General features: G+C 41.7%; 1 protein-coding gene across 3 annotated transcripts in view; it reads right to left on the bottom strand.

The window, feature by feature from the left end:
• LOC121707193 (vitamin D3 receptor B) overlaps positions 1-19,235 on the bottom strand; it is a 47,233-nt gene that overhangs the window by 16,719 nt on the left and 11,279 nt on the right. For all 3 annotated transcript variants that reach the window (XM_042089557.1, XM_042089555.1, XM_042089556.1), the window contains 3 exons: positions 12,279-12,423; positions 11,108-11,238; positions 1,425-1,609 (listed from right to left, as the gene is read on the bottom strand). In XM_042089557.1, the coding sequence (XP_041945491.1) occupies positions 1,425-1,609; positions 11,108-11,238; positions 12,279-12,421 (459 nt within the window). In that variant the 5' untranslated portion in view covers positions 12,422-12,423. The remainder of the gene's footprint in view (positions 1-1,424; positions 1,610-11,107; positions 11,239-12,278; positions 12,424-19,235) is intronic.

Below are 19,235 nucleotides of genomic sequence, written 5' to 3'. Positions count from 1 at the left end.
TAAAATATATAATTAATATATAAATTCAAAATGTTTTCATGATAATGCTATAAGTAGACTTCAGCATGTCAATGTATTCCATTAGCCATGTAACAAACACTGGCTTCCTAGAACAGCACAGTTCTGCAGAAATGTCCTCAAAATATCTCAATGTCCAGTCAAAATGAAGTGTAATGCAAGCCTTAGGGCTGTAACGATATGCGATTCGAAACCAAAATCGCGACACTCATATCCACAATACTGTGTCGCGGTGTGAAAAGGCAGAACCGCGACACACCCTTTCTAGTGTTTCACGCAGTGCTTTGCAGCTTATGCGGCCGCATAAGCAACACACATCTCCCGCTTTACTTACCAGTAGCCTACGTTGTCCACAAATGAATAAATAAATAAATAAATAAATAAATAAATAAATAAATAAATAAATAAATAAATAAATGTCCTTGCCCCGCTCTCTCTCCCTCCCCCTCACTCTCCCTCCCTCTCCTGCTCAATGAACACGTACGATTCGGCCAACACAATCCAAATAAAACATTCACAATCGTGAAAGCAAGGACGCATAGAAGACGACTAGCTAAATTACTATTAAATCCGCTTAGCATCATTAGCAGGCTGCACATATTTGTTTAAATGTTGTTTAAGTGTGCCGCCTTCACGTACCAGAGATCACAGTATCCACTCAAAGGCAGAGGACAAAAGTGTGTTCAGGAAAACGTCTGTATTTCAGACTTTTTCATCCCTGCGAGAGTTTAACAGGTGCGATAATTAAAAATCCCCATGTTATTTTCCCATAGGAAAAATCCGGAAGATACCGGATGTCAAAGATGGCAGCTTTTTATAGGCGAACTTCAGAGGTCTATGCTACTTTGTTTACAATATTTCCAGGCTTCAACCAAACAGCTGAATTAAAGAGGTAGAGTTGTGATAAAAATAGTAGGCCTAGGCTATAGGTTAATCTGCATAAAGTGTGCGGTCATAAATTCAGACATTCAGTAAAATCTTTTTATATCAGGATATAAAATAATACAGATATATTATAGTATATTATATTGTAATCCTCTGGTGTTCTAAGGTAGGCTATTAAAATGTTATTTAATAAAATGTCTAACCCCCCCACCCAAAAAAAAAATAAATAAATAAAAAAAAAATAATTGAGGCTCGTTTCGAACCGTGGGTCAAAAATTGTGATACAAATCGAATCGTGAGGTCGGTGTAAGCCCTAGCAAGCCTTGTAATAAAACTGTGCAACCATTAATTGACAGGAGCTCAGGGTAGATTTGTTGGCAAGCGGACACATTTCCTGTAGCCTATATAAAGTCATGCACACGTGTGGGTGTGTAAATGTACAGTATATGACGTACGCCTGTGTGGGAGAGACAAAGAAGGATCTGACAGAAATAGGGGGAAAATGAGGACGAAAGAGTCACCCTGAAGCGCGCAAAGTCGGTGTAGGAGTCGTCGTAGGTCTTGTGGTGCGCCTCCACCAGCGAGGAGATGAGGTTCTGCTGCTCATCCGTCAAGCGTGGGCGCTGGGCCTCGCGGAGAGCCTCCTCCTCTTTACGTCGCTGGATCAGGTCCTTCTTGCGCTGGACTTCCTCGTCTGTCAGGATGACTGATATCAAAAAGACAAAAGAGGTGGTTTAGACTGGGCTAAAGTGTTAAAGAAAACCGACTAATCGACAAGGCAGGAATAGAGAGAGCTATCCACTTGCACTGGGCTGGACTAAAATTGACAAAAAATAGACTAACAGCAGAGCAGACTGACAGAGACAGAGAGACAGACAGACAGACAGAAATAATAAGTAAGTGAGACTGACAGCAGATACACAGACAGATGCAAATACAAGCATGAAGAATACCCAGTTAGAGAGTGACAAAGAGAGAGCGCAAGAGACAAAGCATAAATAGAAGGGGGAAAAAAGATTGTATGATGGGAAGAATGTTAAAGAGAAACATTTCCCTGCCTGGCATCTACTAAACAGACTTTTCCAAGAAAACCCTATTTTGGAAGCTATTACTGACAGTGCAGACTATCCTATTACGAGTGTTACCTCTGACAAAAACAGTACACAACTTCTGAAAAAGTGAGTGTGTATTGTGTAAAAGTGTGCCAACAACAATGAGTGTGTGTGTGTGTGTGTGTGTGTGTGTGTGTGTGTGTGTGTGAGAGGTCAGACACTAACACCAATTCTCAGGTTAGCGCTCCCGCTGAGATGTGGATGAAGAGGCGAGAGCAGAGCAGCGCTAACAGGTAACTAACTGACGCATTGACCCCGCCATGGAGAGCACACTGCCGTACTGTTCCTGCCGTTGTCGTGGTGACGGCTGGGGGAAATCAGTTGTTTTCACTTAATGCTATCGTCCGTTTGGTGGGGGATGGAAGAAATAATCGAGAACTTCACTCACACATACATGCAGACAAAGACAGAGAGACAGAGAGACAGACAGACACACACACACACACACACTTTGCTTTAAAGCAACACCAAAGAGTTTTTTGTACCTTAAAATAATGTTTCCAAAATTGTTTCAGTGGTTCATCAACTCGTAACAGGGTGAACGGCACTTCTGCATTCGCTTTGCGGCCCTCTATCGGCTATAACCGCACTATGTAAGTTTGCCAGATCGGGTAGCGGATCTGTAGTTAGATGGAATGAGACATAACAAACTACAAATTTGACTTGCATGATGTCGCAATACATACTTTCATAAAATCATGCAACATATTCTACCTTGTCTGTGGACATCGTTATTTGCAAAGCCGGAGCTGGATAAACAAATAGCGTGCGTGCGACAAAGGAAAAGTTCTTTGGTGTTGCTTTAAAAGCCCTGAAAAATTCCTTCGGTGTACACTCACACACACACACACACACACACACAGATGCTCTCTGTCTCTATCAAGACAATGTCAGGAATGTACACTGCTAAAATACACACCACATACACTTGCAGACACACACAAAGGCAACAATATCCGGATTTAACACAAAAAAGGAAAGAGCACCTTGTGTTTGCTTGAGGTGAAAGCAAACAAAGGTGACTCAAGTCTTGCCAAAGTTGGTTTTGCAGTAACCACAGGTGTCTCCAGGCCAGTAGAAGAGTTTTTGCAGCTGAATATAACCCTCTGTCCACTACAGGCTAGGCTAACCCATTCTGCTAGATGCTTTAAGAAAAGCATGCTGTGGGCTCTGATCCACACACGTACATGCACACGCATGCACACATATATGCATGCATACAAAAAAACACACATACACATGCGCGTGCACACGCACACACACACACACACACAAACACACAGAGAGAGAGAGAGAGAGAGAGAGAGAGAGAGAGAGAGAGAGAGTGGTGCCTTATGTTTGAAGCCTGGAGTAAAGGGATGTAGAGCCTTTTTGGAACCTTTAAATCATAGCCTTTAAGACACTCCATAAATTCCAGGAATCAGCTAATCAGAGATAACAAGGAAAAGAAGGATGCTGATTAGACCCTCCAAGTTTGAGCAAAAGCCTTACAGCAAGGTGTCAGTTACAACCAAATGTCTACTATTCAAAGGGTTCCTCAGAGCAACCCCTCATCATGAAAGGAAGTGAAACCCCAGATTGGAGCGGATGCGAAAAGGTGAGTAAGAAGAAATACAGGTTAGAAAGAAAGAAAGAAATATGAAATATGGCTAGATCCAAATACTTGGCTGTAGAAAAAAGGAAATCCAATGCACTCTTTAAAAAAGGTTAAGGGCCCTATCATGACCGTCTAAAGCGCATCGTCACTCGTCAAAAGCTTATTCAAATTTAGTAGAATGTCCAGTCCACAATGGGAGTGTTTTCGTTATCAATTGTCGAGCGCATGGCGCAACAAGGTGTTCCTAGGTTTTTTTAATCAGTCATGGGTGTGTTTGGGACGTAACATCATTTAAACCAATGAGAATGACATCTGTCATTCCCTTTGACGGCGCAAAGCGCGATGTCAAATAAATGCATCGTTATTTTGACATTCAACGGCGCATTTGAAGGAGGCTAAGGGGACATGAGCAAAATAAAATCTAAAGTTTAGTTTCATGTGCTCACGTGAAACTTTCATGTGCGCACAAAAAATAAACATGCAAAATAAGGAATTAAAGTTTGCGCCCGGTGGGAAACGAGTTTTACGCCATGCGGCAGGGTGCAAAATACAGCCCTAAAAAGCCTTTATTATCCAAATAATTGGCTGTTCAGCAGAGGTGGGAGTAAGTCACACATGTGCAAGTCACAAGCATGTCTCAAGTCTTAACCTTCAAGTCTCAAGCGAGTCCAAGTCATTTTTTGCTACTCATTACTTAAAAGGCATTGCATTTAAGCCACATCTGAACGTCTGAATTTTATAAAATAAGATGTATATAAGATGTATATGAATAAAAATAAATGTATTTCAAGTAGACCTATTATAAAATAGCATATTATCATTTCAATATGCCTCAAACAATAGGCTACATCAAATCATGAAAATGTATTCAAACAATTCAAGTTACACCTATCATCTCCAGGGACCCAGCCTGAATTGGCAACCCTATCAGCCCAAATAACGTTGAAAAAAAAAATTAACTAATAAATCAATCAGAGGCTACTGTCGATGTCACTGCTGAAGTTTGATAAGCACAACGGTGAGACACTAGAGTTGCAAAAGATATAGGAAAGAGGTTTCAGACCCCTCGTTGCTAACTTATAATATTATGCATATGCCTAACATGTGAAGTAAGCTAAAACTTTTCTATGCTGATTACTGGCAGTTTACTTACTGATTGTTGTTACTAGCCTACTACTAAAGAGCGGCTTACTTTAGGCTACATTGCCTTAAATTGCCAACATTTTTGCTATCATATAAATCAGGATTATATTTAGACTAGGGCTGGGATAAACGATTATTTTTTAAACGATTAATCTAGTGATTATTTTTTCGATGCATCGATTAATCTAATGATTTATTTTTTCAATTCGATTCGATTATCTCCCCATTAATTGACTAATAGCAATTTATGCACGTTGATTTACATATCTGAATGGAAAACCATGAATTCCTTAACATTGCAATATGTTTCTTGCTCTTAAAATTTCTAAGTAAAAGACTATACAAGTGCAAAGTAATGCATTCTTAGTCAGAGGTAGCATTCAACAAAGCTCACTTAGTGCCTGTCACTTTAAGAGTTCGTGAGGAAACCCTTGCAATTGTAACACTAACAACACAGTTAAAAGGCTGCTGATTGAGCAATTCATACATAGCCTAGTTAGTTCAAATAACGTTCCGTACTTCTCCTTGGGACAATCACTTTTAAGTCTTGGAAAACACTTTTCCATTTACATGGAGATTTTGCAAACATTCAGTGTCAGAGTCAATAAAATGAGCCCTGCATGAGTAACGAAATTGACAAGGAGCTGTAAGTAAGCATGCTAAACTCGGCATCCAAACAGTACTCTAACGTTAGCTTTGAGATACTGCTTGATTGCATAACTTAGTTTAGTCTCCTCAATGTACTATGTTGTGATAAGACCTTAGCAGAGTTAACTTTAATGCAGCAGTTTTGAACAAATTTGTGCAGCATGGTCACGATGCTAAGCGGATTTAATAGCAATTTAGCCAGCCATGTTCTATGCAATGTTTCTATGTGGCAACAACAATCCTTCAACAATCGTGAATGAATATTTTGTTAAATGCACATGCAGAGGAGGGGCAGCGGGCTTGTTATGAGAAAGAGTGGATGGGGCAAGGAAAGGCTGTGTGCGTAAAACACGCAGCTCAATGAAAGGATTTTATCTCATCTTTAATTTAAATAGTACAACATAGAACATCAATGTGTGACGGCCGGTTTTGATTTCGTGGTACCCCTCCAGAGATTAGTCAACGTATGGGAAACACTGAAGGTGTACAATTAAAAATATTTGGCGGCACACGTTATATGCTTGCTATTTACCCACTCGCGTTGCTACTACACTCTGGCGGGTGTTTTGGGTCTGACGAATCGACGCGCATATTTTGTGTCGACGTATTTTTTGCGTCAACATCATCGATTACGTCGATGCGTTGTCCCAGCCCTAATTTAGACATGAAAATCTTTCATGTAGCCATCACAAATTTTTATCTAATATCCTAAAAAAGCATGTCGAACACTTGACATTAGGTTTCTACCATGACTTCTGTCTTCTGACAGATAAGTCGCTAATTTGCACACTGCACACCTTGCAGATTGCTGTTCATTTCTTCTTTGAGTTGTCAGATACCTCATCTGTGTACCCAAACTTTTATTATTTTTTGGTATGAAGGTAGATCTGGCACTTGCTAGTGGTGTGTCGCGTAACTTGATAACAATGGCAGGTTCGCTCGCATGATGCATGCAATAGCACTCAATCAACTAAGCAGATTTTCTCAAATGATTTTAGTAAAATTGTTAAGTTACAAAAGATATCTATTAAAAAAGTCAAGTAATTTCAAATCGTTTGACTCGAGTCTCAAGTCATGAATATCAAGTCAAAGTCAAGTCAAGTCTTTTACACATGTTGCTTGAGCTAGAATCATTATCATTTGGTTTTTACTTTTGGGATTTGGATATTTATTTATTTTATTTTATTTTTTTGCCTAAAACCTAAAGCATTTCAGTTTGAGTTTCTGATATCACACTTTGTTCGTAACAGTTCAGCATAAGTTTGACCATACGTTTGGGTGTGAAGTGAGTCATAAACCTTTCCTTGAAAAGTGGCTTTAAACTAGCACTTCTTTTTCAGTTGCCAGTGAAGCTGAAGTTATATTATAGTTTTCAGCAAGTAAAAGTAAAGCAATTCGTTTCACTCGTTATACTTCCTGACACTGAGGCCGTCGCCCCGCCGGCCCACAGTTGCAAGGGTGGTTTTTCCGCTCACAGGCGCTAGGGGGAAGCGAGACGGCCACCATTCAACCCGAAAAAAGTCATATAACCATTCCAATGACTCTAATGCTGTTAAATGAAGGTAAATGAAGCTAAAAAACTTACATATTAAGCTAAAAAACCTGCATAGTGTGCCTTTAAAGGAATTACCCGGAGTAAAATGCACTTTAGATCGATTTACGGATGATTGGGAGTACATACGTTGAGTTGACATCCAAATCATGTCATTCGGATGTGTTTTGAGAAAGTTCGTTGTTACCGTTTTTAGTCAAAGCTCGTTAGTGTGGAAGTGAGAAGGGCATATTATTTCGCCGCTACAAAAGCCGCTACAGTTCCAAACAACATTGCACTTACGTGGTAGTGAGTAGAGGGTCCCCAACTCGAGCTAGATTTTTTTCATTCATGCTGACAGTTGTCAGTTTTCCTTTAATGTCAATCTAGCTATACATGAGGCGTATTTGAACGAGATTGCGTTGCAATTGGCTCAGTATAGTAATAAAACATTATGCATTTATCAAATGTCATTTTAAATAGCTTAGTCTGATAACATTAAGTAGATATTACTCAGGAATATTTGATTTGTATTCAGCTAGGCCAGACTCGAGTTATTTGCACTATTAAGGCTACATCAGAATTGACGTCCACATTGTTATGGATCATTCTGTCTGCAATGCAACGCACAGCAAAACATCTCTTGAAATACAGGAAAAGCTTATTGTATATACAAAATTAAACAGAGAATTTAACAGCTTTGAAATATACTTGTTTCACATCACACTGAACTGATTATTACCATGCCATGTACAGAATTGGAATGCCTACAGAATGATGGCAATAATAACCGACGACTACTAACCTCTACCTAGCCTGGCTAACGTCAGACCTCATCTCATTGAGAACTAAGTCCATGGAATCCAGGCTTCCTAGCAGCGTAAATAAAATCGTGTGCAAGACAGCATGGGAAAACCCAGGCTAACCTCTACCACTACCACTACAAAAAAAAATAGGCCTACTGTATATGAAGAGCCTTTCATCAGGAAACCAGATAGTTAGGCCTATTCAAATACATAATGCCCCACCTTGATCAGAACCTTGTTATGGTAGAACATTTTTACATCGTGTTTGCTAAAAATGACTATCGGCCGAAGCAACAGTGAAAAATGAATGGCTGCCACGCTTTTGTTCAGGCTTCGAAGACATTGTGCATATAGTGTAGTCACAAAGTTTGAAGGTACTGCATGAATTTAATAGCCTGTTTAAAGTTCTGACTGCGTTCTGGCAAGATTTTTTTGATCATATTCACTGAAACCGACACTATGCTCCAACAGAAAAACATAAATCAGCCGGTTTTAGAAAAAACCCTGCACTTCTAACTCCATCTAGAGCCTGTTATTTGTGTTGCAAAAATCCACAGCTCCCGGTTCTTCTGGTCCAATCAGAGCAGGGCTGTGTGAGATCTGACTGTCAATCACAGTCTGGTGAAGTCTGGTGAAGTCTGGTGCGCACTGACGAGCATGAACTCGATGAGAGGGTGCTCGGTGGTAGTGGGGGAGGGGCATGAGAGTTTCCTTTGTCTCCTTAATCTGTCAGACTTGCCAACTGCAGCTTTAAGGCAGGGGGTCACCCCACCTGGCCTCGAAAGGTTGTAAAGTATGTTTTATAATGAGCTACTTAAGTACTGTAAATAATAGATGCTTTAGGACTTTTACTCTAAGCGATGTTACGCTGTTTCTAAGCTAAAAAACATAAAAACATAACAAACCGTTCCCGCCAATCACCAACGAATGCGTGTTTAGGAGAGTTTCCATTGCACAAGAGGGAGGATGAGGGAGTAGCGAGCTTGCTCTCGGTTTTGTTTGAATGTCAACAGAAGTGACATTACCCAACATTGCTTAGAGCACCTTTAAGTGGTATTACTTTTACTTTGACTTAAGTAATTTTCTGATCAAATATCTGTACTTTCACTCAAGTAAAAGTGTGGGTTTCGGATACTTTATACAACACTGTTACTACTACTACTACTAATAATAATAATATCAATAACTAGATGTATCGCAAAACGGCACAAAAATATGACCACTCAGTCCTGCACATTCTCTCCGTAAAAATAACTTACGCTTGTCAATGTCTCCATCCCCTACTCTTGCAACTTTTGTGTCTGTAAATGAGTGTGTGTACATTTTTGAATCTATCTATCTATCTATCTATCTAATATGCGAATGTTACAACGGTAGGCTACCGCACATTTTAATGGCTGCCTCAGGTTGTAACAAAGGCAAGTCCTAGGCTAGCCTAGACTTACATGTTGCTGTTAAGTTAAATTCTTAACAAACTAAACATTAATCCTTTCTGGACAAATTTCACAGCTTTCACGTTTAACAGCTTTGTGTAAATCGAGTTTGAACGGAGAGAATAGAAAAGTGTTACGATTGTGCCAGTTCTTCCCTACTCTCGCATAGTAAACAAATGGAATGTTGGAACATTGCGCTCCCCAACACGACAAACGCGAAAGGTCGGGTTTGCTTCATCTTTTGATGATAAGTTTTGAAGTTTTGTTTTGAAAACAGAGGGTTAGCCTACTTAATGTAACTATGGTTCTCTGAGTATCAATGTCATAAGATGGTTCATCATCACATTACACATCATGACATTACATAGGCCTACTACGTGCACAATGTCCAGGCCAATTATAGGGGGATTCGACTTCATGTAGGCTAGCCACCTGCAGACGTCTAAGCTGACTGCATACAGTAACGTGATTATCTCTGAGAAGTTTTCAACCCGGAATTGTGCATATGTCATGGTTGAAAACGTCAAAGTCGAATCCCCCAAATGTTTCACAGATTATTTGTTTTTTGTGGGGATGACTGTGACGAGCTCAGACCCGCGGTAGGGGTCACGTGACCGCGGTATTGCGGTAATGCGCGTAGGGCATGGGTGTGTATGTGTGTGAGCATGCATGTGTGTTTATGCGTGTGCCTGTTTGTGTGCATATGTACTGTGTGTGTATGTCTGTCTGTGTGCGTACATGTGTATGTGTGTGGGTTTATGTGTGTGTGTATATATGCATGTGTGTGCGAGTATGTGCATACCTGTGTGTTTGTGTGCGTTTATGTGTGTCTGTGTATCTGTGTTTGTGTGTGTGCATTTATGTGTGTCTGTGTTTGTGTGTGTGTGTGTGTGTGTGTGCGCATCTTTATGTGTGTGTGTGTATGTGTGTGTTTATGGGTGTGTGTGTGCGTAGTGAATGGTCACTAAATGTAGACATTCATTTATCGTATGGCCCCCAATGTACGGAATTCCACGAAACTTGGCATGCCTTCAGAGGGTGTCATAATGATCTTACACTTCAAATTACGTGCAGTTTCGAACATGTCAGCCAAAGACACCTGCGAAGCGCTATACCTCAAATGAGTGGATATGGGATGGGTTGACATGACCCCTTGAGACCAACATACAAAAAAAATGTGGTCATCCTAGGCCCTACAGTTCTGGAGATTCACAGAAAACTGTGTCCAACTAGTGGGCGACAGATCAAAATGAAAATCAATGGTTCCGTGTCATCCTTGTGGGGCTACATGCTCAACAAGTTTTGTGCAGCCCGGTCAAAAAAAATAAAAAATTCCAGGAAAAAAAAAGTCTGACTTAACCTATATGAACTTCACTAGCTTGGCGGTCATAATAATAACCAATATAGTTGCAATCGATAATGAGGTCCAAGCGGATTTAGTGCATGGGGACATCAAGTCTTTGGGCATTGAGATTGTACTGGGATAAGTAGAACTGAAATTGCAGAATTGGAAAAACTAAGGAGGAGTCAGTGCACCACCATGCCCTATAACAGTAGTAGTAGTAGGCCTAGTAGTTGCTATTACATATCTACCAAACCATCTAGATATAGTGGGGGTGGCACCAAACAGGGTCAGAGGGGTCTTCATGTACTGTAGAAAGGTTTGGGGGGGACCCAGCTTGGAAAGGTTTGTGAAACTCTGAGCTAGGGCATTAAGCGTTTTCAGTATGCCACATCTTAAACTTAGCCTTATAGGCTACCCCTGCTGAGTTTCAATGTCCTACCTTACAAAGGATAGCTAGCTATGTACATGAACGAAGCTCTGAATATTCACTTTTAACAACTACAAAATCATTGGAGATCAAACAATAGCATTCGGGACAGCCCTAGTAGGAGAGAAGGATTTAAAAAAAAAATAAGTCAGGGACACATACACTCTTTCATCATGCCAATCTCCACACAGCGCTTCAGGCGACAGGCTTGGCAGTGGCGGCGGTTGTCCTTGGTGATGTTGCAGCTCCCATTAAAAGGACAGGTGAAAGTGGCCTTGCGCTTCATGCTACGCCTGGAGGAGGGAGGGATAGAGAGAGAGACAGGGGAAGGAGAGAAGGAGATGAAAACAGAGTAAGAGAGTGCTGAGGGCTGGGCCCAGCCCATTTCCATTTTCATCATGTAGTATGAATACAAAACATATTGAGCTTTGCTTTTATTAGTCTTTTTTTTTTTGTCATTTTAGGCCTCCATCTCAGACCGGAAGCAACGTCTACTAATAAAGAAACCAACTAAAGAACTGGAGAAACACCTGAGGGATCACAACAAAAACATGTCAAGGGTCAAGGGCAAGAACAGGTTTTGACCTGATGGGCCTTCACTAAATCACTGGATTTTACGACTGAAACATAAACATGACATTACAACACAGCTCAAAATCTTTAGTCAACAGTGAGTAAAGCGTTGCATAAATGAGTGTTGGTGTAAGGGGGATAGGATAGGGGGCTGTCTTTCTAAAGGACAGTGAGCAGCGTGGCCGGTGGGACAGGCGGATGGACGCACAGTTACGGAGTGTTCGATTGGGAGGAAAGGTCGGAACGCTGAGCATTAACACACACACCCAGTCAACCTCGCTGACCCTCACTGTGCAAACAGCTCCATCTGTCAGCAAAGGGGCCTTTACAACACAATAGATGCATAAATTGTGTGTTAGGTATGTGTGTGCATGTGTGGGAGTATCTGTGTGCGTGTGTGTGCGTGTGGGCGTGTGTGTGCGTGTGCGTGTGTGTGCGTGTGTGTGTGCGTGTGTGTGTGGGCGTGCGTGCGTGCGTGCGTGCGTGCGTGCGTGCGTGTGTAGATGGGTGTGTACACCTCACAAAGCCTGTCGGTCTAAACAGGTCGAGGCTAGTGTGGGGGACTATGTAACTATGCATATGTAACTATGTCTTGAAAGCATCCTGTGATATGGTCTATGGTTGATCATGTCGATCATGTCTGATGAAGAAATAATAAAATCGCTTGATTGTTAGTGAGCCTTATGTAAGAATTCTAAGAAGCTCATGAATGGGTGTGTGTGGGTGTGTGTGTGTGTGTGTGCGTGCATATGAGTTTTACCTGAAGAAGCCCTTGCACCCTTCACAGGTCATGGCATTAAAGTGGAATCCGGTGGCCTTGTCGCCACACACGCCGCATATCCGAGGGACATTCCTGTCAAACTCGTCCAACGCCTGTGTAGAGGTACTCACAGCCATCTCCATCACTGAGGGAGAGAGAGAGAGAGTGTGAGAAAGAGAGAAAGACGGAGAGAGAGAGAGAGAGAGAGAGAGAGAGAGAGAGAGAGAGAGAGATACACACAGAGAGGGAGCAAGAAAGAGTGATAAGATCATTTGCAAGGGATTTGCAACGGCTCCATCAAGGCTTATAATCCTTGGCTAAAGAGTTGAGCCAGCAATTGCAGTTCTTTGGTCACTCTCTCCCTCTCTCTCTCTCTCTCTCTCGTTCACATCTCTTGGAATACTCAATAAACCGCCTCTCATGAGTGGGCCTGTTGGGCTGAACCACAACACGGGGAGACTACCTGGTGGCCTGCATATGAAGGCAGTACAGGTATGAAGGTGCGGAATGTAGCCCTCATGTATGAAAAGTGGAAAAACCCCTCCGTTCCCATGCCAATGAGGGGTCTGGCTTTGATTGGACTGCAGTGTGTTCTTGGAATATCACTTTTCACCAAAGTGGGCTGGTTTTAGGGGCAGGAGTGGTGTGTGTGTGTGTGTGTGTGTGTGTGTGTGTGTGTGAGGGGGGAGAAAGCAGCCTGCAAGCTTCAGAGCTCGCCGCGTAAACACACAATCACTGACCAACACAAAGCCTCTCCTCAGATTCGCGTTCCTCTCCAGCAAAGGAAAAAAGAGAAGTGGCGGGGAAAACAACAGAAGAGGGGAAAGAAAGGAAGAGAAGAGAAGAAAGAAAAGAAAAGAAGACTCTGGAGCGAGGGCTGGTATGGGAGAGAGGGATGGAAGAAGAGAGAGAGTTGAAGAGGGCAAGACAAAAGGTGAAAAGTGAGACTCCAGAACAACAGCACTGATTGACTTCAACTAATCCAAGACCACAAATCACAAGTGACATGATTTTGTAACATGCTAAATAATTTACTAAGTGCTAATGGAACCCTAAATCACTGTTCCCTAGCTGAGAGCCTTCAACAGACCTGTGATGCAGCAGAAAAACATCATAACTTCATAAACACAGGTGTATAATTAGGCCTAATAATCCAAGAGCAGAGTTGCATTCATTTGGGTCTATTAGCCACCAGCTTTTAGGTTTCTTTTTCGACCAACTCGTGACCATCATAATTTGCAGCTATACACAAGCTACACGGTGAAAACAAAAACACTAAACTGACTCCTAAGGAAGCATCTGTTCACTCTTTTTCCAGCAGAACCCTCATGGGCGGATTAGGAACTTTCGGGCCCCTGGGCCCAGATGTATTAAGGGCCCCCCACTTATGGTCGTATATGTGGGAGGTGGGGTTTGGGGGTCCTCCCCCAGAAAATGTTTAATTTGTTTGATGTGATTTCCTGTATTCTGGTGCATTCTGGGGATGGCCAATACTAAATTCAATCAGATTCATAGCCTACATCCTGATGTGTTGATATTGAGGCAATGATTACATGCAAACGCTTGGGCTTCAGGGCCCCCTGACCCCTTGGGCCCCTGGGCCTGGGCCCGGTAGGCCCGTGCAGTAATCCATCCCTGAGAACCCTGTATTCGTCTTTATAAAAGGACTGGGCAAAATATATAGTTATGATGAGAGTAGCACTAACAGAACATTGTCAGCCACCCAGCAGAGGCACAGATGACCAACTATTCGCTCAACTTGTAATTACTAAGCACATCTGCCTGCCAAGAAAGTACAGACAGGGCAAGATATCCAAATCCACAACCTCATGTTCATGCTTCATGCATCTAAATGTTAGGCTAGACAAGAGCAGTCAGACTCATCTTCAGTACAGTGACCATTGTCTTCAGACAAGAAACGGACACGTTAAAAGTTAGCCTACGTACCCTTCATCTATTGTACCTTCTGTCTGGATTATGAATGTTTTATTTTCACAATAACTCACAGTGAATTGGGCATTAGTCATATTTTATATAAAAGTTTATATATAAAAAAAAAAAAAAACAGGACAAAAGCACTAGCCTACTCAAAGAATCTCAGTGGATAAATGCTACTATGCTAGCTGCCTGAAAGCTCAGATTCCAGCTCTTCCAAGTCAAATGTAAAATTCCATGACTTTTCCCTGACAAAAAAAAATGAATTTCGATTTCAGAGTAGCCGTGTAGGCCATCTGTAGACATACCCTGTCTCTTCGCCAATCTCCCGAGTCGAGCTCAGAACCTTGAGGGAATAACGAGACTACGTAATCCACTAATGTCGGCAAGCATTAAGAACGCCAGTACCGACAGCATTCCTTCCTCATCATGGAACTGAAAAGCTAGAGTAGTCCCAGGAACAGAGTCTGCTGACACTGAGCTAGTGTCAGGTGATCAGCTAGGCTAATTCAATGTATTCACAGCCCATGTATGCAAATTAAGGCTGAAGTATGCTAAACTAAAAACAAACCTAAACTAAAAACATACAAAATAATATAGCCGCAAGCGGCAATGAGGGGGCCAAGCAAATAAGCATGAGTTGTCATGGAATTCATGGTCGTTACATAAGACATTGTGACAGTTTCTATCCACAAGCCATCAGGATACTGAATTATGGCGTCCCTAGTCAGTGCTGGATCAACAGATCATAGACACCTGAGCACAAATGTTTCTCCAAACTCATTCTTTCATTGTATCTGTCCTCTGCTTTCCATTCCTCCAAACTTCAAGTTCTTTCATTATATCTGTCCTCTGATTTCAAAGTTCTGTCATTGAATATGTACTCTGCTTTTTTCAGTTCTCCAAACTTCAAATTCTTTCATTGTATCTGTCCTCTGCTTTCCATTTCTCCAAATTCCAAGTTCTGTCATTGTATCTGTCCCATTGAAAATCCATTGGTTAATACGGCCCTGTCCCTAATGGTCAAACATCACTAAATTTACTGTGCGTCCTCAGGATGTGGTCAAAAGTCCACGTACCAAGTTTGGTGTCAATATGAGAAAGTGTTGCTAATTATAATGCCCCTTGTGGTCAATGGTCACTTAATTTATTGTGCGTCCACAGGATGTGGTCCCGAGTCTATGAACCAAGTTTGTTTCCCTATGTGAAAGCATTGCTAATATATGAGCTAAAACCCTGTAACTCTCGCACCCCCCTAGTGGTCGAAAGTTGGTAAATTTATTGTGTGTCCTCAAAATAGGGTCCCAAGTCCATATACTAAATTTGGTTTCTATATGTGAAAGTATTGCTGAAATATGACCCTACTTCCTGTGATTATAGTGTAACTAGTGGTCAAAGCACAACAAATTGATTGTGTGTCCTTGAGATGTGCTCCTAAGTCCACATACCAAGTTTAGTTTTGATAGGTGAAAGTGTTGTTAATTATGGCACCCCTATTGTTCAAACGTCACCAAATTTATTGTAGGTCCTCAGGATGTGTTCATGAGTCCACGTACCAAGTTTGGTGTTCATACGAGAAAGTCTTGCTAATTATAGCGCCCCTAGTGGTAAAAGTTCACCAAACGTATTGTGCGTCCTCACCGTGGGGTCCCAAGTACGTTGCTGAGATATGAGCTTACTTCCTGTATCTCTAGCACCCCCCTAGTGGTTGAAGGTCACCAAATGTATCGTGTGTCCTCAGGATTGGGTCACAAGTCCATACACCAAGTTTGGTTTCTATATATGAAATTGTTGCTGAGATATGAGCCGACTTCCTGTGATTATAGCGCCCCCCTAGTGGTCAAAAGACACCAAATTTATTGTGCATCTTCAGGATGGGGTCCCAAGTCCAAGTACCAAGTTTGGTTTTGACATGTGAAACCGTTGCTGAGATAGGAGCCTACTTCCTGTGATTATAGCGCCCCCATAGTGGTCAAAAGTCATCAAATTTATTGAGCCTCCTCCTAATTGGGTCCTAAGCCCATGTACCGAGTTTGGTTTTGATACTTCTGGTTTTGACGTTTTGATACTTCTGGTTTTGACGTTTCTTCCGTGATTTGGGAAAAGCCGTAAAAGTCCTGGCAGGAAGCGATTACATCAACGTTTTTTGGTATATCCAGTTTTTAATATTTTTTTCCGAAGTGTTCACAACTTAGTGTTAACTAATAATTGTTGCAAACTGGACTACGAACCAAATATTAGTGCATTCCTGGATCTACATCCTTACGCATGCTTCCTGCCAGGACTTTCACGGGCTTTTCCCAAGAAACGTCGACGCAGTGGTATAGTAGCAGATGCAGAGGCAAGTGTTATTTAAATAAACTCCTTAAAACTCCTGGTGCACTTACATACTTTCTAATGCCTCGTTATTGGACTAAAGGTCATAGTTGTACTACTGTAGAAGTTTCGTACCATTCAGGGCATTATTAGTGGGGTAATTTACGAGATAAAAGTTGGTTCCATTACGACTGCAGAACGTCATTAGTTTCTGACAGCGCTACTCAACCAGGGTGTTTGGCTCGGGGTCATGGTGCAAAGGACCCTAGGGTGAAATTACTCCGAACCATCGCTTTAAGTGTTTTTGATGAAATCCAATATGGCAGAAGATCCATCATGGCGGAAATTGACGTCATGCAGTGCGTTAACTTGGCTTAGTCCAAGGCTTCCAAATATGTTGCGATATTCAAAATCGGGCATACGGTTCAAAAGTTAATTGCATGGATGCAATGTCAACTTTGACCCATTGGTGGCGCTAGGCTGTCTGTGGTTCAGGCATAAAACTTGGTCAAATTAATTATTATACTGTCCCGAATCAATGTGCCAAATTTTACAACTTTTTACTGTACGGTTCTATGGGCTGCCATAGACTCTCATTGCGGAAGAAAGTTGCATAATAAATATAGCTGCAAGCAGCAATGGAGGGGGCCAAGCAAGTAAGCAGTTGAGCAGAAGTTGGGATTGGATTGGACTAGACTGGACTTGACTGTGTTGTGTTAGATTGGAATGGATTGGACTTGATTGGATTGGATTGGACTGGACTGGATTCAAAGGTCACCGAATTTATTGTGTGTCCTCAAGATGTACTCCTAAGACCACATACTAAGTTTGGTTTAAATCGGTGAAAGTGTTAATAATTATAGCACCCCTAGTGGTGAAAGGTCACCAAAATAATTATGCAGTCTTAATATGGGGTCATGACTCCACATACCAAGTTTAGTTTAAATCGGTGAAAGTGTTAATAAATATAGTGCCCCTAGTGGTCAAAGCACACCAAATTAATTTTGCATCCTCAGGATGTAGTCCCAAGTTTGGTTGTGATAGGTGAAAGTGCTAATCATACCGCCCCTAGTGGCCAAACGTCACCAAATGTATTGTGGGTCCTTAGGATGTGTTCACGAATCAACGTACAACGTAAGTTTGGTGTCAATACGAGAAAGTCTTCCTAATTATAGCGCCCCTAGTGGTCAAAGTACACCAAATGTATTTTGCGTCCTCAGGATCGGGTCCTGAGTCCATATACCAAGTTTGGTTTTGATACGTAAAGGCGTTACTGAGATATGAGCTATCCCAAGTGCCCCCTAGTGGTTGAAGGTCACCAAATTCATTGTGCGTCCTCAGGATGGGGTCTCAAGTTCATGTACCAAGTTTGGTTTAGATATGTGTAAGCATTGCTGAGATATGAGCCTACTTCCTGTGATTATAGCACCACACAGTGGTCAAAATTTACCAAATTTCTTGAGCCTCCTCCTAATTGGGTCCTGAGTTTGGTTTTGATACGTGAAAGCATTGCGGAGATATCCCTTCACTTCCTGTTTGGTGGCTTCGCTGATTGGCTGTTACGGGCGAACGGTTTTAGGTTTGAAGACAAAAAGGGATAACTTTTTTGAGGCTTGGACTGAAGATTATGTGTGTCAAGTTTGGTGTCAATCGGACAAACTTTGTGACCTGTGAAAACTTTTAGGTGTTTTTGATTAAATTCAAAATGGCGGAAAATTACGTCATAGGGTGCGTCGGCTTGGTCCAATGATTCTAACAATACCTGATTTTTGACAATCAGGTGAACGGGTCAAAAGTTACGTGCGTGAACGCACGTCCAACTTTGGACTGTTGTTGGCGCAAGAGCGCTCAAGGTGCCGGTATGAAACTTGGTGAAATTAATCATGTGACTGTCCCCAATCAGTTTGCCAAATTTCAACTTTTCACCTTGACGGTTCTATGGGCTGCCATTGACTTCAATGACGGAAGCGTAATAATAATAACAAAACATAGAAACACAATGGGTGCCTTAGCAGCTTCGCTGCTTGGTCCCCAATAATAGGAATAGGTAGAATAATCACTAATGGTGCCTCGCAGCTTCGCTGCTTGGCCCCCAATGATAAATGTCCTGTGTAATGACGAGAAAAATCAATCCATGTGGTAGAGTCCATGTGGTAGACATGAAGCTTTTTCTTCGGTGGTGACAAGAAAATATTTCACAGTGCTGAAATATTTGATTTGGGATTAAGGAATAAAAAAAAAAGCTATGTGGTCATTGGACCGGTGCCTGAGTGTCACCAATTCATTATCTAACATCAAGTAGCTCCACTGCTTACAAACCACTTGCATAAACGCAATGCATCATATGCCTCTGACAGGCCTGAACCACAACAAAACACAGGGACAGATCTGACTTCTGTTCAGTTGAGAAAATAAAAGAGTTCTTGGTGGCATAGCAGGCCACCAGGTTGAAGTTCACCATCAGAATTTAGTAATAAAAAATGACGTTAGTCCGCACACTGAAAACTCCTTATAAAAAAGATTTAATCACCACATGTGACGTTTCGGGCTGAATGCCCTTCTTCAGACATTTCAGTGTGCGGACTAACGTCATTTTTTATTACTGAAATTTTTGGGTCCAGCACCTGTTTGGATCTGGATGTGCGCGTTTTTTGTATTTTTTCACCATCAGAATTTAACCACTATAATATTGGTCACTCATTCATA

The sequence above is a fragment of the Alosa sapidissima genome, chromosome 4 (genome assembly GCF_018492685.1).
Source record: "Alosa sapidissima isolate fAloSap1 chromosome 4, fAloSap1.pri, whole genome shotgun sequence".
In the NCBI taxonomy this organism is placed as follows: domain Eukaryota; kingdom Metazoa; phylum Chordata; class Actinopteri; order Clupeiformes; family Clupeidae; genus Alosa; species Alosa sapidissima.
The sequence above is the reverse complement of the archived record's forward strand: the minus strand, read 5'-3'. Positions and strand labels throughout refer to the sequence as shown.